General features: G+C 42.3%; 1 protein-coding gene across 4 annotated transcripts in view; it reads left to right on the top strand.

Annotated features, from left to right (window-relative positions):
* cabin1 (calcineurin binding protein 1) overlaps nucleotides 1-19,508 on the top strand; it is a 46,707-nt gene extending 27,199 nt beyond the window's left edge. For all 4 annotated transcript variants that reach the window (XM_007567173.2, XM_016679200.1, XM_007567171.2 and 1 more), the window contains 8 exons: nucleotides 6,688-6,851; nucleotides 6,940-7,036; nucleotides 7,149-7,856; nucleotides 9,874-9,948; nucleotides 14,442-14,718; nucleotides 16,986-17,144; nucleotides 18,046-18,248; nucleotides 18,340-19,508. In XM_007567173.2, coding sequence (XP_007567235.1) covers nucleotides 6,688-6,851; nucleotides 6,940-7,036; nucleotides 7,149-7,856; nucleotides 9,874-9,948; nucleotides 14,442-14,718; nucleotides 16,986-17,144; nucleotides 18,046-18,248; nucleotides 18,340-18,483 — 1,827 coding nt within the window. In that variant the 3' untranslated portion in view covers nucleotides 18,484-19,508. The remainder of the gene's footprint in view (nucleotides 1-6,687; nucleotides 6,852-6,939; nucleotides 7,037-7,148; nucleotides 7,857-9,873; nucleotides 9,949-14,441; nucleotides 14,719-16,985; nucleotides 17,145-18,045; nucleotides 18,249-18,339) is intronic.
* Nucleotides 19,509-20,586: the final 1,078 nt, after the last annotated feature.

The following is a 20,586-nucleotide window of genomic DNA, read 5'->3' as shown; positions in this document are numbered from 1 at the left end:
TCTATTCACTTGTAGTGTTGAGTTTATTTGCAGAGATTTAAAAAAAAAAAAAAAAAAAGCATCAAAGATATTATGTTTTAATCCCGAGACTCTTATTGTATTATAGTTATTCCCAGAAAGGGATGAGGCTTACTGAATATGATGCGTGACTCTCAAGCCGTTTACGTCTACATTGGAGTCGTCCGTACTCTTTCACTTTTATGTCGTGCTTCCTTCCCGCACACCACGCACATACTTGCATCTTGCTTTCTTACGTGTTCTTCCTCCCACCGGCGTTCACTCTGAGAAAATGGATGTCCGTGTTTTTTTTCTTTTTTCTTTTGATCAGAATAAGAATAAGCCTTCCTAGACAATTTACCTGCGTCTAGAAAGGCCCCCTGAGTCTTGTTACATTAGCTGGACCCACGCCCCCGGGGGGGCAGTTACTCTTGCATTACTCGCTGCGGTTTGACGTGTGACTCAAACATTTGTGTGTGTTCAGCTGTGCAATGTTCTGTAGGTGGAGCCTTGCTAAGGAGAACATTGTTTTGGTTAGATTTTTTCTATGAGGAGGAGTAATGGTTCAGTGAGTCTATGTTGTGGAAGTTGATATTTGGATTTGCATGTTAGAGAGTTTTTCCTGGCTGCCGGCATGCATTCCTTTGCTGCCGTTTTACTCCGTTTAGCTGGTGGAGACTTGTTCTTTCACTGATACAACAGGAAGCAGGAAAAACAAGGTGTGTTTACCCCGTGTGTGCGTAGGCGTGAGTGTGTGTGTGTGTGTGTTTGCCGGCCAGCTGGAGAGGCACGAACACAGTTGAGAGGAAAAGGTGAGGGCTGCTGTCCTGCACAGCTACTGCCGCTAAATGTAGGATTTAATTTTCAGAACATTTTGATTGTAATGTTTGTTTTTTTTCCCCTCTTGTTATACTGATTAAGCAGCTCAGAATAGATTTTTCTTTAGGTCTGTTCATGTTCTTTTCCTGTTGCTCAGTCTACAGGTTGATCACGCTCTCAACCCCACCCCTAGTTTGTTTTTTTCCCCTCCACTCTTCTCCTCTCTGTTTCATTCTTTCTCCTCATTACCCTCTCTTTCTCTCACTCCCCTGTTGGTGTGTGTTGGTGTGTGTTTGCGTGTGCGCGCACATATGATGTGGGTGTACACTAATGGGAGGGCTTTTCTCCTCCAGGCTCCGATTGGCTGGCAAAGGCCCACAGTGATTGGCCCTTCTGCTCTATATAGTGGGAGAGAAAGAAATCGAGATGGAGGGGGGGAGGAGGAGAGAACTCCAGCAAGCTGGGGTCAGGGTAGAGCGCAGCTAAAGTGCGTGGGCGTTTTTGTTTTGAGATGGCAGGTTTTGAAACCAGGAGAGGATCGAGTCAGCTCGTCTGTCAGCGGCATCCCGAGCTCATTGCCCCTGACTCCGCTGCTGTTTCTCGTCTTGCCAAGGCAGCTGCCATTCTCTCTGTTTTTTGCTATTCCTCTTCTGCCATGTGCAGCTGTGCTTCCCTCTTCTTCTTCTTCTTCTTCTCCTCCTCCTCAGCGGCTCCCGCCACCCCAGCACCCGAACACAACCCGCCACTTGCTCTTAGAGCGTGAGCCTCTTGGTTTTTTTTTTTTTTTTCTCAGGGTGGAGGCGCTGCCAGGGCTGCTGGTGCTAGCAGGAAACTGTCCAAAAGAGTACTAGCACAAGCGCTGTGGAGTAGCTTTCTTTGGTGATGGTGAGTTGCTTTGTTGCTTTTTCTTGTGACTTGCGCAATATAATTCCTGTTTCTAAGCATGCAGAGCTGCTGAAGAACAGGTTTTTTTTTTGTTTTGTTTTGTTTTGTTTTGTTTTTTTTCCTATCTGGAGGAACCGGACACTTAACTAGGAATCTTGCTGTGCTTTAAAGTTGCAACTCTAAACAGCGTTTGTGAAATTCTCGTGACTGACTGAGCTGTAGTGTTTGGCTGCCATGTAGGTGACTGTTCTGCTCCAAGGCGAATGTACTGAACAGTTTGTGCAACTTTCTCTCTGTTCGTCTTTGGGCTTCTCCTGTCACCAGTGGCGTCTCTAAACACGACCAGAACAAGTAGATTTGGGTCAGTTGGGTTTTGGATGTGGCTATAGATGTTTGATTTTTTTTTTTTTTTTTTAAGGCTTGTAAATGACCAAGTTTAACTTTTATGTTGTTCGTCTTTGAGGAAGAAAATATATGTGATGGTTGCATTTAGTTGAAATATTTGTGATGAATTATTTTGCCAGGTACATAAAAGTGTCAGTTTTGCTGCCAGTTTTTCATTTCTCAGTTTTTGTAAACTGATAAAGATTGGAGTCAAAATAGTTTTATTCATAAGAACATCTAAAAACTGTCTTTTTTTTTTGTTGTTGTTTTTTTTCATTCCATTTCTTCCACAAATAATCATTAATTTATTCAAATTCACAGCAGAGGCAGCATCACACCCCATGAGTGAGAAATCATTTGCTTTATAAACTATCTCTAGCATCTTAGCTGTTAGCACAGTTAGCGCTGACAGAGTGGTTTGCATTACTAAAGCATCAGCCTCTCTGGTTATTGACTAGAGTAAAGATACATAATATCAGAATGATATTAATAAAATTGCAGTGGTGATGCTAATTATAATTAATGCACTTTTTACACAAGTAGGAGCAGCTGAACTCCATTCAGCCGCCCAACTGTATTATTGCTATGAACTGTAAACTTGTGATAACTTCAAGGATAATGTCCTGCCAAAAATCTCCTTGGGTTCGTTTGCACACACTGTCATTGCAATAACAATTGAGATTTATGATCTTATGCAGCTCTAGTACGGATGTAGATTCTTATTAGCAGATTTCTAAATTCAACATGAGTCTTTGCAGACAGAGATCGAAAGACTAAAATTGAGCTGCATTAGCCTACTTGCTATCCATTTAGTCTTGCTCTCTCTCTATTAACATGGAATCGGCGTGTCTCGACATGTTGCAGAAAATACTTTTCTTTTTTACTACCTCCTTACATCTTACTGACAGTGAAAGTGAAAAATGACTTCATTCATCAGTAACAACTTCCACACCAAAGTGTGCAGCTTTTACAAATTGACAATTCCCTAATTGAAAATCGATTTGATGTTTTCTCGTTGGCTAACATCGCAGCACGTTCACGTTTAAATGTTTGACTTTATAGTCTTTAAAAAAAACAAAACAGATTTCTTTCTTGAAAAGATTCTGACAATGTTTCCTCTTGTTCGCTTTGCGTCTTGATCCCAGTCTGACGGATTCGTGATGCGTTGTTATATCTGTGCCAAAGCTGTCACCGTTTTTCAAGCAGCCGTGATTTTTTTTTTTTTCCCATCCCTGACTGAAAACAAGTGAAGGGGGGGTGAGGGGGGAGATGCTTAAAATTATTGCAGTACAAGTCTTACAAATCTGCTTTAGCTGGTGCGTTGCAGAATAATCTGGGTAAAGCCACGGCTCTGCTTTCCCTAAAGAGATTTGTTGTCATTGGATGGTTCTCTGATGAAGAGCAACTCTTCCGCATTAGACATGTCTTTTTAAGTGCGTGCTCCCCCAGCCCCCACCACCACCCACCGAGCTTGTTCCTCTCTTGTTAGAGGCTTTTCATAATCTGTACATTGAAAGGGTAAAACCCTTCCTAAAGCTCCGCTTGATTCCATCATGTAACAATAACAAATCTTCTAATCAGGCAGGCATTAGTGCCATATTCTCCTTATGACTGTTTTTGTAGACATCTGTCAAATATAAAAGCAGCTCAGACCGTATCATGACATAGCTTTTTAAGAAAGAGCAACAGCTTATCATTGAGAATTCACTTTAAATTTTTCAAAGCGCAAATGAAAAATAAAAGTTTAGTTACTTTCTCCCCTCAGAAGACTTTCTGTGTTTTGTTCAGATAACCCGATCTGACGCTTTCTTGCTTCGAAGGCTGTGAGTCCGTCCCAAGGATTTGTCTTTGTTGTGTTCCTCTCCACTGGCTTTGAAAATGTCATCTGACAATCTGGAGTTGTCTGTTAGGGGCGCCCAGCTCCCTCTTGCCTCCAGCAGGAGCGGATGGCGCCATCTCATTTGTTTAGCTCCATCCTGATACTGTCATCTCTCTTTTTCTTTTTTTTCTATTTTTTGTTTCACACACATTTCTCTGAGTGTGCGGCCTGAGCTCTGGGACACGTGCTTTTTCTGACTGTACCTCGTTCCTCCGCCCGAGCACCATCTGCACTGGAGTCAGTAACTTCAGAGGACCTCGGCCCGCCTCGGGTTTACCTGCTGAGAGGACATGTGCTCTCTGCTAAAGGACGCTTCCATCAAAAAAAGAAAAAAATCCCTCATCAGTTCTTGGCAGCTCGTCTGCTGGTTTGTTACAAGTGTTGGACAGAACTGGACACTAATGAGGCTGCCTATCATGTGTACCTAGACAGAAAGTTTCCCCCAATTCCTCTTTCCACCTGGTGCAGGGACCAGATCGTCCACAGTGTCTCTCCGGAGGCCTTTCTGTCTCCTCATTAGGGCTTCTTTGAATGGCGTGAACTTCACTTCCACTAGATCTCCCTCCTTTCAGCACCACTTTTTTTTTCTCTCTCTCTCTCTGTCTAGTTGCTAATTGTTTCCACGTGTCAGAAACTCCATTTGTCTTAAAGGCAAAGAGGGGGCATGCAAAACCAGGCTCAGTTTAAGAAACATGACTGTTTTTTTAAGTATTTACTTAACTGGTTTATTTTATAATTAGCATTGGCTTGATATAATCATTAACGTTCACATTCATGGCGATAAGGAACGAGGATGTCCCGATCGGGGTTTGTTTTCTTTTGTTTTTTTTGTCCCTGATATCAATCAGATGTTTAGCAATGGGGAACACGGAGTAAAATACTAGACACTGTGTTTTCAGTAAAACATCACAGTACAAACTATCCGGTAATACATGGTGTACATTGTGATTTTTGAAGCTCTCCCCCATGACATTGTAGGTAACACGGTCAGTCTTTGTTTTCTTGACAGTATCAGAGTTTCTGCAGGTCAGCCTGAACTTTTCCTAGTTTTAATAAAAAGATAATTTTTCCTGCGTCACCAGAGACTTTCATTGCTTTAAGTGATATCTGGTTTGTTATCATATTTTAGATGCAGTTTGTTGAATACGCTACTTGCCAATAGTATAATTTAGCCAGTTGGATAGACTTGCACTGCCTTTGACGCCCACAGCATGCATTGATTGATAACCAAGATGCTAAGATTCAAGAAAGGGGAGAGGACATTATCTTAAATCCTCCGTCCAAGAGCAAATGTGTTTTGAATGAAGTAGTTTTAGTTTGGGTATTGCAATGCATCATGAATGTGTCATCATCGCATCAGTATATGCAATATTTATATTGCAAAAGCCTGTTTGGAGTGCAGGTATTGTTGACTATATTCAAAGAGTTACAAATTTTTACTTTACATATTAGTCAAAGTCCAACGGCAGGCGCTCATGTCAGGCAGAAATGGCTTTGGCCAACATGCTAATGATTGCAGAGTCATGGAAACAGTCTGAGAAAGAGAGGAAAGAAAGTATATTACACCTGTTACTGTTATCACAATACTTAAAGATATAGCTGCCATTACAAGATTGTCTAATATTATACAGTCTTCCATAAAGACAATGATGTTTTCACCTGTTGACCCTTCGTGACTACGTCGTCTTCTGCTTGCTCAAAGTCGGGCTAATTTGTCTGTGAAAGTCGCATACCTAGTTGAGGTTCATAGATGGCAGTATTTGCAAAGGTTGGAAATTGCTATCTTAGAAACCAACTCATACCTTCTCCCTCCTAATGTGTTTAATAAAATCTGAGATTTTGCTTGAATTTATTCCACGATATATACCGCCGTCAGTAACAGCGTTTCCCATTACACTGGAGCAGATTTAAGTGTACAAAACTTTGGATATTTACCTTTATTTTCATACACAATAGGCTACATGATGGTGGGATCAGACGTGTACCTGCTCCATAATTCAATGTTTGATTGTATTCCAGACAATCAAATATTACTCATGAAGTATATGAACATTAATCTTCCTATTTGTAAAAAGTCTTTGCTGCAAATTTGCAAATACACCAAAGATTATAGCACTGTGACCATTTTTACTGGGAAATAAACTGAATAAAAGCAATATTATTAGAACTTAAGCTTTAAATTTTACAGGCGTTAACGTGCACATCGGTTGTTTTAGCAGAGTCGTTTTTCCGCCTTCAGAAGACCATAACGTTGCAGTAGTCTGGAATACTATGCTAACATTAGCATGTATCCTTTCTTTTTTTGATATCTCTTGTTGATAATTAGGCTTTTTAAACTGCAGGTGGGATTTCAGAAGAAATGTTTTTTTCTCCTTGCTTCGTAAGTTTATTCCTTTGTTTTCTTACAAAATATCAGATGGCAAAGTCATAAAATGAAGTGACTGCTGTTTCAGTTGTCTTAAAGATGTTGGTACTCCTGAACCATGTGAGCTGAGCAAAGCGCAAAGACCAGGTCACATGACATAGGTCATGCCTGTCCTGCTGATTATTTAAAAAAAAAAAAATCCTCCTTATTCAGGGCAATGAGCCCATACCTGGGATTAGATCAGGGCATCCATAGTAAGAAATTTTAAATGGAAATGCTTGCAGCAATAATGATGATGATGAAACGGTAAAACCTGACATCCTGCTATGCTTTGTGTCTCCCCTTTCTCCCTCCTCAGGGCATCTGGCGTATTCCGGTGGATGAGATTGATCGCCCAGGAAGTTTTGCATCTCATATGAACCGCTCTGTCGTCCTCTTGTTGGAGGTGCTCTCTCAGCTCAAGGATCACAACACTCTGCTAAAAGTCTCTTTCATGCTACACAAAAACCCCGACCAGGGAAAGTAAGGACGCCACTTGTGCAATCACACCAGTTTCATGTGATGTTTCGTCTTTTGGCTTCACGACGTCTCTTCTCGTTTTCCCACGAAGGAAATATTTACGGGATGTCGATCGCCAGGTTTTGGCCAAGAGTGCATTTTTCCTAACTGTAAAAGTCCTGGAGGACAACCTGAGCAGTCTCACGGGGGTAAGAAGGAAGGAACGAGTTGCAAAACGCACCAACAGCCACGGCTGGTTTGTGGTCGCAGACGTCCGGCGCGCTCCTACTTCGTGTTTTGACAGCTTCTGCTTTCTTTCAGGTGTCTGAGCAGCTGCATAAAGCGCCCGCGGCCTCCATGGGGGAGATGACCACAACGGACGCATCCAGCAGGCCCGGCTCCGACGACGGCAAACATGTGCTGCCTAAGAAGCCTGGTCTTACAGAGGGAGCCTGCATTTCTGACACTGGACCCAGGGAAGCCACGCAGGCTCAGCTGACCGCGCCGCCAGCAGCAGCAGCAGCAGCAGATAAAGGGAATATAACTCAAGAGGGCTTTCCTGGGAAGCCGGAGACCGCCGGGAACAACGGGAGTAAAGCAGGGCCAGACGAGCCGATGGAGATGGAAACCTCCCTCTGGAGGAAGCCCTCTGCCACCACAGACTCTCAGGGCAACCAAGCAGAGACCGAGGCCTCCCTGAGCGGCTCAGAAGCCCAGCAGAAAGCGACTGAAACCAGCCGGGCGCCGCCAGAGCTGTCCCTGGAGGAGCTGAGCATCAGCTCGAGACAGCAGCCGCCGCTGACGCCGACGCTGGCAACCGCACCAAAAGTCACGGCGGCTGCAGGTGCGACCGATCAGGCCTTACTACGAAAGCCAAACAGGAAAAGGAAACTCATAGAGGATGTGGAGTCCGGAAAAACCCTGCTGCTCGATGCCTACAGAGTTTGGCAGCAAGGGCAGAAAATCATGACCTATGACCTGGGGCGCATTGAGAAGATCATGTCCGAGACGTACATGCTCATAAAACAGGTAAACCTCTCAAAAATGTCTTCTGTGCATGCATGAACATACTCTCCTCTGTTATTTTCTTGTTTGTGTGAAGTCATTCGTTCTGAACATGAACCCTTTTTACTCGACTTCAGTTTGTCAGGAAACCCCTCTACTAACAGAATTAGTGACAAAAGAAGAGGGACTTTCCCCGATCTGCGTTTTCAGGGACTGCTACAAAGCCACGTGTGTTTTTTTTTTACTCTCTATAACCTAAATTCAGCCTTTGTGATTTCTATCACTCTGCTCTTACTCCTTCAGCAGGAAACTGAGTCTAAGCGTAGCTGTTTATGTATTCATATCATGAAATGGCATTTTTATGCATAAATAACTAGGTCACATCTGTGCCAGACATGGGCGGGTTTCTGATATCAAGGTAAAGCGATGTTTTAGCTAGAGCTGCAAATATTTAGTCATCACAACAACAGTGTAAGCAACATGCATGTCATGAAGACTGCAGTAATTATTCACTAATTGTGCCATAAATGCAAAATCTCTGCTTGTGAAATATTTGTTTTTTGTGCATCATTATAAACTTTGATAAGATAAAGACATGGTGTGGTGGGAATGTCCACCACCAGTTTCAAAAGTTCAATAAGATGCTGCTGGTGAGATGTAAATAATTCTCCTCCATTTTCTGAACAGACCACTAGTCGTCTGCGGTTTTTTTGTTTGCTACAATCTCAAAGCAGAAAGATTGTAAATAAGAAAATTAATTATTTCTTATTTATTGAAAAAATAAAAAAAATGGAGTTCTAAAACACTGTAACGGGTAAGTCATGTTTCTGTCAAATCTAGACGATTCGTCTATAATTAAGTCCAGTTGAAACCAGACGTTTTCTGTTACACATGCACTCTATAACAGACTGCAACTATAACATTTCCTTCAACAAACAAAATCATGTCTCCTAAAAGCGCCTTCGTTGTATTCTGCTGCCTTTAATTCCTTTTTTTATTATTCTACACATTGGTGCTACTATTTTGTTTTGAGTCACTCCTAAGGTGACGATATAAAAAAAAAGAAAAACCCCACGGTGTCACGTGTTTCAGACAAGGCAGCGCTTCCTGCCATCAAACTGTCTCGGCTCGACAGGTGACAAATGTCAGCGACTCACTTTTTGCCAATAAAGAGGTTTAGCTAGACGTCATCTGTGCACGCAGCTCTGCCTCGTAAAGATCTGGGGCTGGATGCTCCTGGGCGTAATCAGACTCCGTCTCTTGACGACATTGTGCCGGCTCTTCATCCATCAGGAGCCACGCTGCTTCTCCAAACTCCCCTTAGTCTGACTCTTTCTCATCAGAGGTTCACTCTCTCCATAAGTCCCCTTAATGCCTGTGATTTTAAAAAATTTCCCTTCACTACTGCAATTAAAAGAATTTCAAACATTGACCGTCTGGCGTGGAACTCGTTTCTCCCTTGATAAACATTATAACTGTGATTGGGGGAATAATTCGAAATGAGCCACTTACTGGCTTTATTGCTGCCAGAACATTTTGCTGTCTGGCTCTTGTTACGTGAGGCAAACTCCCCCGAATGCCTCCTTCCCCTGGAAGGAAGATGGATTCCTCTTTTTTTTGAGAACCGTCCAGCTGATATAAGATTTTAACAGAACCGGAACATGGAGCCTACGCTGGCGGTGTGTGGTTTTAGCAGCGAGCCTGAAAGGAGGCAGACATGAAATCGAGAAGCTGCTGCATGCTCAAACTTGACTCGGTTTAAACAACTAATGAAGTGGTTTGAAAAAAAAAAAAGAGAAAATGCTCGGGGGGCTCAGAACCTTTGCAAACAGCCTATTGCAGGGAACATGGCCGCAGTCGGTTCGCACAGCTGTTGGGTCTGCAGTATTGAGCCGTAGCTGAGGCCACCGACTCCCACAGTCCCGGGTTTTTGTTTCTCTTTTCTAATTATCAGAAGCTTTGTTGAAATCCTGCTGGTTCTGATGCACAACGCGATCCTGCTGCTCCGTGCTAATGCCCCAACTCTGCCTGTTTGCCCCAGGTCGATGAAGATGTAGCTCTGGACCAAGCAGTGAAGTTCTGCCAGATACAGTTGGCCACCTCAGCACAAAGACAGGTAAGGCTGAGTTTTTCCACCAGCTCTTTATCTCTTTAGTTCCTTTTTCCACTGACTTAGATATGAAACAGTAACGTCTAACTGCCACCTCAAAACTTGGTTTTAATATGATACCGATCAGTACTTTGGAGGCTTTTTTTATTCAGTGTCTGATTGTACAAAACTGCTGGTTTTTTCTGTTTTTGACAAATGTAGTTTACGTAGCTATTCTTTATATAATCTGCGTATTTTTGTAAGATAATATAGTTCTTGCTTAACAGTCCTTATAAGTCCAAAAGTTTTTGCTCTAAACCAAAGTCTGACATTCTGGTTTAGAGCAAACAGCTTCACTGTTCAGCATTTTGTTTCATGATTTGTGGAACTAAAAGAAATTTAGACCTGGTTACTATTCAAGCAATTAAAAGTAAAAATTTTGTACTCAATGTTGAGAAACCTCAAGGAAAAAAGTCGAGTCATTTGTGTCTGGGAAAGAATGTGATTTTGAAAAGTAAAATAAATACATGTAGGAACCATGTGAACCTGCCAGGGTTATGGATATTTTTGATCGCAACTGTTGCTTCGATTATTGACATATCAGTTTCCATTGAGAATATTTCCAAATCCAGCATGTTTCGTGAAAGAGAATAAAAAGGCAACTTTGCGGTAGTACGTTGAGCCTTGCTGTTACCTGCTGAAAGTCTTGCTCTCTCTCGCCGTCCGACAGCCTGGATGGACCGGAGAGATGTCTCGATTATACAGTTTAATTTAGTAAGCTTCTTTACATCTTTCTCTTGATTTTTGTTTTCTTTTTGAGGCAAAACTCAGCTGATTCTGGTCATCAGCTGATTTTCCTGGTTCGTCTCAGTCGAATGGAAAACTCGTCGGCGAATTTCTTCTCTTTGCCTCATTACAGCAAGTTTAAATATAGATGTTCCGTTTTCTTATTGGAGTTAAGAATGCAGCATCTGAAATCTGAAATGTGCTAAACTGATTAATAATGCGGCGATTCCAACACTTGAGGTCTGTCCCTTCACAGCCTCGCCAGAGCTAAATATAGCCCCAAGCTTTGCTTTATGCTTCATCTTCAGTCTCTGGGTTTTGGCCGAACACTTCATTGTTTCCAGCTAAACCCCGATCACTTACACAACCAGTAAGCCTGTAAAGTTACAGGAATATAATGTAGCTAAGAGCAATTTTAAAAAGCTCGTCCAGCTGTAAATTAGCTGTTTTTAGCTAGAACTGCACTTGTGGGTTGTTGTTTTTTTTTCTCCTCATCAAATCCTTACTTGCTTTGCTTCGTTCTGTCGGAGTCTCCCCCATTCCTCTCTCGTCCCTCCTCCTCCTGCCCACACAGTTATCAAGGGTCTCTCTGCCCACATCCTGTTGTCACGGTGATGTTCCCTGAACCTCCGGTTCATGAGGAGTAGATGTTGACAAAATAAATCAGGTTTTCTCAGTTCTGTGATCCTAATTTCTCAAACATTCACGTCTCTAATCGTAACTTGACAGAGAGAACAACGAACTGTGTGTGTTTGTTTGTGTGTTTGTGTGTGTGTGTGTGTGTGTGTGGGGGGGGCGTAGGGTTTAAATCTTACTGAAGCAGCTGTGCGACTCTTCTTTAAGAAGCTTTCTGTGGAAAAACTGTAATATTTTGCCAGACATCTTGCAAAAATATTCTCACCCTTTTTTTTTTTTGGTCATATTTGATCACATTACAACAGCAAACCACGACGATTGTGACCAACAATAAGTATTAAATCAAAGTGAAACTGCACGTTTTCTTTCATATATTGCTGCCATTTGTATTCAGCCCCTCCTACTCTGAAACCCTTAGATAAAATCCAGTGGAACTTATTTTCTGGGGGGAAAATTAGACTCACGTTTGTTCAGATTTTCCTTTTTAAGAAAAACATAAAACCTACATATCCATTATTTTCACCTTGCAATATTAAAAAAATAAATATTTCCCCCCCAACAAATAAAAATAAATTAAAAAAGACCCACCCACCTGAGCGAAGGTAAGCAAAGCCAGATATCAAGCGGACATGTTTAAACAGGTGACCTGTTCCTATTAGAGATGAAGTGTTCTCCCCTACAGCGAAGATATGAATCAGCTAACGCTCTCTTAAAAAAAAAAAACCCTTACTCGCCAGCGTTACGCAACTGCTCTTAATGTGATACCGTCGTGCCAACAACTGCTGTCGTGTTTTCGTTTCGGTCGCACTCCCAAGCAGCGGATCTCGGCTCCCGTCCTCGGCTGCTTCCTCCAGAGTCATGCGTGTCCATCCGGCCCCGGCACAGGCAGCGCTGCCCTTATAGGGCCGAGCCGGAGAATCGGCTCCTTTCCATCGCATGTGTGTACGTTAGCTCTCTGCCTTTGATGCCATATTGGGAGGAAAGCGTCTTTTCCTCTTCCACTCGGTTTTTTTTTTTTTTTTCTTGTAAATCTGTTTATGCTTCTCACATTCTCCTGAAGAAATGAAATGCTTGAGCTCGTCGGGGAGCCAGCTTAGGGCTGCGGCTTTTCTGCTCCTGAGTGTGATTAAATGTGAAATTTTATTTAATGATGAGGTAATGAATATTTAAAAGTGAAGTTGGGGGAGGAACTGATTCGTGGTTTTCAAACTTTGAAGTAGCAATCTGAAAAGTGTGGCATGGATTTGTATGCAGGCCCTCAGAGTGGGTGGGCATTTGTTTATCGTGCCGCTCGTTATTTATTGTGATAAACTCTGATTTATTGTTGTCACAATAAATTCCAGTTAATCGTTTTTAAATCCCATGAAACTGCCAGCTTTGTTAGTTTCACTATTAACTCTGCAGTTTTTCAGTCTTTTTGAAAATACAGTTAAATGCAGTGTGTGTGTGTGTGTGTGTGTGCGTGTGTGTGTGTTCACTAATTAATCAGGCTTCTAAAGAAGCGTACTACAAATCAAATGGGTTTTTCAAGAGCACTGTTTGTGTTTGTGAGGCTACAATTTCTCTGCCATGCAGTCGGAGCCATACTGTTAGTCTTAAAAACAAAGTAATCAATATTTCTTCTTATCGTTACAATACTGCATAGCAGTGTGATGAGACCTGTCCATATCACACACCCCAACCTGTACAGCCTCCTTTCACAGCAGTTACAGCTGCAAGTCTTTGCAAAAGGAGATGGCAGCTGATTTTCAGATCTTTGCAGAGGTAGAAAAGATCTGTGGATAAGATCAGTTTCACATGTAAGTATCAGCCGATCGCCTCTAATAATAAACGAAGGTATTCGTACAGCTTGATGCTGCCACCATGTGGGTGGGATTTCCAGGGTGTCATCCCAGTGTCAAGGCCTTTGCATCAAGTAGCCAGAGTTCTTACCTCCACCTTCCTACTAACTCTAAGTTCCCCACTTCCTGCCAGGTCCCCGCAGCATCATGCTGCCACCGTTATGTGTCGTCGAAGGCTTCAGTTTGAGCTCGGTTCAGTAAAATGCACAGAGGTTTGTGGATGTAAATGTGAAATATAGTCGGCCCCCTTGCACTACTACACACTTTCTCATTTCTGAGCAGACCGGAGCGGCGCTTGAGGAACCTCCATGTACTTTCTCGCATGCGCTGCTCCTCTAAATGCACCGAGGCCGACTGACTCGGTGGTTTCTGAGCTGCTGCTGATTAATTCATGAGCTGTGAATCATCAAAGCCGGAGCGACGCTGCTGCTGCTGCTGCTGCTGCTGCTGAGGCCTGAGCGATCTGCTCCTCTCTCAGTGAATGTTGCTGCGTGATTCCTGTGGGAAATTTTGCCACACTCAGCTGTGACTCAGAGCACCGTTTGACTTCAACTCCCAGAAGGCCGCTGGCATAAATGGCAGATGAGCCAAATTACCGTGTGCAGAGCGCCTTTCTGCGACGTGTTTGTTAGAGTTTGGTCCAGTGTGGGTTTTTTTTTTTTGTTGTTTTTGTTTTTCTCTTTCAGCTGTATCTTTTTAATTATCAAATTAACCTTTACCACCGAAACCCTCTGAAGTCACACTGCGTTTGCTTTCTGCTCTCCAATAAATGCAGCTACAAGTTATGCAGCAGGCATCGGTTTTTTCTTTTCTTCTTCTTCTTCTTTCTTTTGTTCGAAATCAAAAACTCGAGAAGGTTTATTCATTTCTTCTTCAACTGCTCCTGTGCGTTACCATGACAGCGGCTGTTGGGAGCAGGCTGGCTGTCGTCGCAGGTTGTTTGTGCAGCTCTTGTGTTTCTAAGTGGTCCTCTAAAGAGCGGCCAGGAAAGTGGCTCAGAAGAGCTGAGCCCATTCAGCAGCATGCAGGTACCGCAGCCGCCGGTCCCCTCAGGGAGCGCCGCATCGCTCCGCGCAGGATATTATTAGCTGGACTAATATCGCTGATGTATGTTGTCTGAAAAGTGCTGTTCTGTTCAGTGTGGATCACTCTTTTTGTTTTTTTTCCTGCCTCCAGCCTCAAGGGGGAAGACGGTTTGCTGCTCTTTTGAAGTCCAGCTGCTTTAACAACATCAACTCTCCTTGTTTTCGTCTCCAGCAGTCGACGGGCGACGCCCCGACCACGCCCAAGTACACCAAGGAGCACAGAGACCTCTTCTTCCCCGCCGCCCTGCCAGCGCCCGTCCTGCTCAGCCACCCCGTCTGCCACCCGCTGACCACCCACGACGGCCAGGCCAGGGGGGCCTGCGAGCCGCTCAGCAAGGTGGCCCGACCCCAGAGCTCAGGCTTCCACCACGATCAGCCGCAGCAGAGGAGAGCGGCCGGCCCAGCCGCCGCCGCCGGCGCCGCCGCCACGGCCTTCCTCCCACCTGCAGGTACGACACCCTAATCCCAACTCATCTAAAAAGCAACTTTATGTTGCTTTATGAACATCTTTGTTTACAAATGCAAAGAAAAAAACGTGGAAACGGAATGTGAAATAAAACGGGAGGTGGGCATTAAGGGATGTCCATTCATGCTTGAAGAGTCTTATCTTCATATTTCTAAAATTAAGGCTTTAATGTCTTAAATTCTTTTTTTTTATTTTTTTTTTTAACTGGCCTCTTGACAGGACTTTTAAATTTGGTAAATTCAGTTTTGCTTTTTCCTCTCACTGGACTTTTCTGTCAGTCAAAGGTTTGAGTCACACTCAAACATTTGTTGCATTCTGTAACTCACTGCTAGTGCTAATACACTTGCTAACTAGCTAGGCAGCTAGCGTTTTGTGATTATCATTGGTAAATGCAAATTTATCATCAGTCATTTGGACCAAATTGATACATTTCTGGGTCTTTAATTCTGTGCAAAATGGTTTTTAAAAAGTCTTAAATTTGAGTTGGTGAAACCTGCAGAAACCCTCCCTGCTTTATGATCAGTTCAAAATATTCAGTGACCCACAATATTCATGCTTGGAGCTTTTTCTGTTTGTACTCTTGTACAATAGTAGATAAATAAAGTTAGAATTCCTTAACAAAAACTGTAAAAACAAAACAATAAAAAAAGGAAATTTAAATTTGTGAATATGAAATTCGCCAAATGGGAGATATTGTTTGGTTGGTTTGGTTTGGCATTTGATTTTATGTTTTCTTCCAAGTGGCCAGCAGGGGGCGCCTGCAGCCCTCCTCAGCAGCATTATGCAACAGGAGTCTGTGTGCAGTTTGTGTTTTGCCTTTTGGGCTTTGTCTGTCCCCCAACAGGAGCTTCTGTCAGCAGAGTCCAGACTGAGAGTCTCTTCTGTCTGAATGAGCTTCTGGGAGGATTTGCTTTAATCTCGTCATGAATATTCAGTTTGAGCCACGTTTAATATCTGCAGGAGTAAATCCATCAACCTGCTTTAATTTACCGTCTGATAATCGAAACTTGCAGCTTGAGTCTTTAACATCGACATGTTTTGTGTTCACTTTTTCCTTGTGAGTTCGGATTTAGATCCTTAATTTAGAGCCTCTTGAGGCTGTTTTGTTGTTGTACACATACCATGGAGTTTTTACACCGGTTTCTTACTTCAACTCTAAATCAGCCACAAATCCTTTAACATATTAACTTTTTTTTTTTTTTTTTTTTAAAAAAAGCTCTTAAACATTATTTATTTTATTTTTTTGTACCTTCCAGGACTTGACGCTGTCTTTAATTCCCCCGAGTTCGGTGACCTTTCAACGTGTGCAAATCCACACAAATGTGTTTTGCATCAGCAGGGATTTACATGCAAACAGTTGCATCCCGCAGCATCTCACCGATGTAAATTATGTAACGGTTTCCAAGGCAACAATCACAGAGTCGTAGTTCAGTTGTTTGTTTGTATCCGTTTGCCACGACTGCGGGGGAATTTTTTATTTATTTATTTATTTATTTATTTTATTTATTTATTTATGTATTTTTTTTGCACTAGCAGGGAATTTTAAAAAAATAAAATAAAATGCCAAGTGTTTGTGATGTAACAAAGTGGAACACCTTTTTAGCAGATTTTCTAATTATGAAGTAATGAAGTAATAAATTCATAACAATACATGGAAATAAACTGCTGAATTATTAGTTCATCAAAACTTCCCATGCATTTGAGTTTTAGCTATAGTGCATTTTTAATCTGTCCTTTAAATGTTTTAAATAAAATTAATATGTTTTATTACATTTTTATTTGGTTGTTAAATATGTTTTGTAACAAACAATGTGGCATATAATAATTTAACTTGAATTTGTTACATGCTAAAATAATAATTATATATTGAATTATGTTATAACATGAAAATAATACAGTTGTGTTTATTGTTATAATTATTGTTTATTATTTTGCTTCCTATTTGAATTGTCTGAGTCGTCAAATGAATCTGGCATCTTATTGGTTCACCTGCACAGCAACTCGGCTGCAGACCAATGAGATGGTGAATATCAATGTTGGCCCCGCCCTCTGATTTGAAACGAACAACTAAATTAATATGTGCTGCAACACAAGTCTGAGGAATGACTAAATACGTTTTCTATGTGGTTTTACTACACAGTGAAAACAAATTTGAACATATTTACCCATATTTAATGAATTCTGTCGTCTCTGAAGCGTTGCGTTGTCGTATGTCTGAGTAAATGTGCGCCATGTTGTTTGACCCCTCAGAGGAGCGGGAGGAGCCCACAGAGGGGCTGCTGTACCGCCAGCAGGAGTCCCACCTCTGTCAGCAGATGAAACTGGCCTCCGTCTCCCAGGGCCAGGAACCTTTGGCAGCCTGGTTTCAGGAGGAAGCGGCAACATGTAGCACCACGCAACCTTGTTCAGGTCAGAGCCTTTAAACCACATGCATTCATCTCAGTTCCTTAGAAAACCATCAAAAAGTTTATATATTTCAGTAATTCAACTGAAAAAGTGAAAGTCGTATTGATTCAGTACGAAACATGTCGACCTTTTATGTCTGTTGATTTTAGTAATCATGGCAAATGGCAAGTTAATAATTGCATGAGATCAATAAAAACTGAGGTTTAACAATAAGTCATTTCAAGGCATCACTAAAGTAGCTGGATGTTCACAGTGCTGCGTCTAATAACGGTAATGGAAGGTTAAGTGGAAGGAAAAAGTATGTGGTGCGATAACTGCACCCATCTTAAGAGCTTGGGTGAAACTAAGACCTGCTGCGGTTTCATTACAAATGTGTGGAAAAGTTTAACATTCTGCTAATGTCCAAAAAAAAAAAAGAAGATTAAGAATCGCAATTAAAAAGCGTGTTTTCTGCGACAAGTCATCAGAAACATGTCACGCCATGATCCTCTACTTCCTGTGTCGTCTTCTTCTTCGTGGTTTCCATCAGTGGTAATATCTGGTTGTTGATCATGTGACTGGTGTGACATACACTAAAAACTACCTCATCCTCGCAACAAAATGTTTTATTAAAAAACATGATTTTTGGTTTTTGTTTTTTTCAAATTTGTTGTTTTCCATTAAACAGATGTATTTTTGAAATGTCAAACTGCTTCATCATATGGCCAATGGAAACGCAGGTAATGTGTGTAGCCAGCTTTTCAGATGTGCAGCGATTAACTTAGCGACAATATTTTCACATGTTGCGATGCCTTTTTGAACGCGACATTAGAAAAGTCATCTTTATCCCAGGTAAACAAGAAGTGTGCATTTCTGTAGAAATTAAAAATGGCTCCCTCCCTCTGCCTCTCTCTCTCCCTCTCAGACCAGACGCCGTACGCCAGCAGCGAGCAGTCCAAGCTTCCAGACCCCAGCCGGATCCGCTCCCGTGTCCCGGCAAACATGCCAAAGCTCTTCATCCCTTCCACCGTCACCAAGTTCCCCCCGGAGATCACGGTAACGCCCCCCACCCCCACGCTGCTCTCCCCTAAGGGCAGCATCTCAGAGGAAACCAAGCAGCGGCTGAAGGTAAGCCGCTCCGCCTCCCGACGCCGGCCTCCCTGTCCGTTTACACGCAGCTCTGCTGAACGGCGCCCTCTGCTGTCTGTCCCTCGTACAGAACGTCATCCTGTCATCCCAGTCCGCTGCCACGGTGAAAAAGGACACGCTGACCCAGCCGGTGCTGGAGGTGCAGGAGACGTCCAGCCAGGAGTCGTCTCTGGAGAGCGAGTCGGACGAGGAGGACGACTACATGGACATCTGAGCCTGAAACTCAAGATTAAATTTCAACTTTAAAAAAAAAAATAATAATAATAATGATAATTGATTCCTGAGCAGCTGTCTGTGTTGATGCTTTGGTTCCCTCACGTGCCATACAGGGGAAAAAAAAAATAAAATCTCCACTCCAAACGGATGAAATGCAGTATTCTAAGCCGCTGCGTGGTTGCTACGGTTGCAAGGAGTGTGTCGGCGCATGACGGACATTGAAGGCTTTCGTCCCGCAGCATGCCTGAAACTAATGCATATCACACGTCAAGCTTCTTCAACTCTCTTGCTTTACATCCGACCCGGCAAAAAAAAAAAAGAAAAAAAAAAAGTTCGCCTTAAACGGCCACCAGCGACATTTTTATGCATCTTTACTACGTCGTGTGCATATTTTTTTATTATTATTTTTTTCCCCTCTCCGAGCTGCAGCTAATCGCTCGTCTTGAGCACTTTCCTGTCACCGTTTACTCCGCCGTGACATTCTGGTCTCGACGGCGCCGTCGCGTTGCTACACGATGCATTGGGTGAAACGGGGCGGCCGGCCGGCCAGTTGGTCACGCTCCGGCTCCGTCCGTGGAGCCAAACGATCCACGAAGCCTCATAACCTGTAGCAGACTGAAAATGTTTACACTGAACATTTGGGACGCTTCTCAGCTGGCACTTAAATTTGTGTTTTTTGTGTTATTATTCTGTCTCTTTCGTGTGCATTTGTAGCTACGAAAACACTTCTCGCCAGGATGACGTCCTGCCACCAGCACTGATCCGAATACCGAGAGGAATTAGCTTTTGTACAAAACAAGGAAAAAAAAAAGGAATCTTTTGAATGTTTGTTGGATTGAGCTGGAGGGAGGAAGGTGCCGTAAACTCTACCCGATGTCAGAGGAAGCGATGCGCAGCACAACAACGAGGACGACTCTCCAATCTTGATGCCTTTCCACTGAATTCACTTACGGACAGTTTCACATTTCTTTGCCTAAACTCAGAGGAAGACGCACCGAATGTTTTTTACAGATAGTTTTCTATAAAAAAAGAAGAAAGACTTATGTTTCTTGAAAGCCGCCTGTGGTCATTTTTAAAGGAAAAGGGCACAAATAGATTAACTGTTCCCACCGTAATAAAGAAAAAAAAACCTGCTTTGTTATATTTGTTTGTTCTCGGGGTTGTTGTGACGGGCTTTGGGGGAATGAATGTGAAGTGGGTTAAAGTCCTGAGAACATGTTTGAATGCATTATTGATGTCAAACCAAATATATATATTTGAAAAAACAAGTTTGTTGTTTGAGTCTTTCAACCAAATCAAACCACTTTATTGTTTTCTTAATACAGACGCAACTCGAGACATTTCTTCAGTTCATAAAGTGAAAGTTGTAGATTCTTACACTGAAAAAGACACAAAATCTTACCAAGTATTTTTGGTGTTTCTAGTACAGAATATTTTAGTACGCTTGAAATAAGACAAAAACTTACAAGTAACTTTTCAGCAAGCTATAGACTCTTGTTTAAAGTCAATAATTCTTAAAATTGATGGAAAAAGTACTAGTTATAAGTGAAATAATCTCCCAGTGGAGCAATAACCAATCATCTTTAGAGATAATTTTTTCCGGTTTACCTATTAATGCATGACACTCGACCAGATTAGTTTTATTTATTATGCTAAAGTCTAGAGATGACGCCCTGCATCTTCAGTCCAAATAAAAACTCTCAGCTCGGCTTTTGGAAAGCTTTGCAGCCAGTGGTGGTTCTACCATGTTTGCCACCCTGGGCGATCTTCCACATGGGCACCCAACTTGGTGTTTTGGAAAACGCTGTGAAAACAAAACATTAAACCAATTCGTCTGAATGCCATGTGTATTCATCGATTTTTTTTTTTTTTTAGATATTTAAAACAAAAAAATTCATGCAAGTCTATTAAAACCATATAACACTTTTAATACCATTATGAAAGTAAAATTTATTTCAAAACAGAGTGACATGAAAATAAGCAATAGCAAACTCATTCAGGTGGCAACTTATTTTTTTCATCGCCCCTGGTGAGATGCCACCCTGGACAGTGAGCCGTATCAAGGAGCTCCATTAGTTGCTGCTCCACATCTTAAAAGGCA

The sequence above is a fragment of the Poecilia formosa genome, unplaced genomic scaffold, assembly GCF_000485575.1.
Source record: "Poecilia formosa unplaced genomic scaffold, Poecilia_formosa-5.1.2 Scaffold204, whole genome shotgun sequence".
Lineage (NCBI taxonomy): Eukaryota > Metazoa > Chordata > Actinopteri > Cyprinodontiformes > Poeciliidae > Poecilia > Poecilia formosa.
The sequence above is the reverse complement of the archived record's forward strand: the minus strand, read 5'-3'. Positions and strand labels throughout refer to the sequence as shown.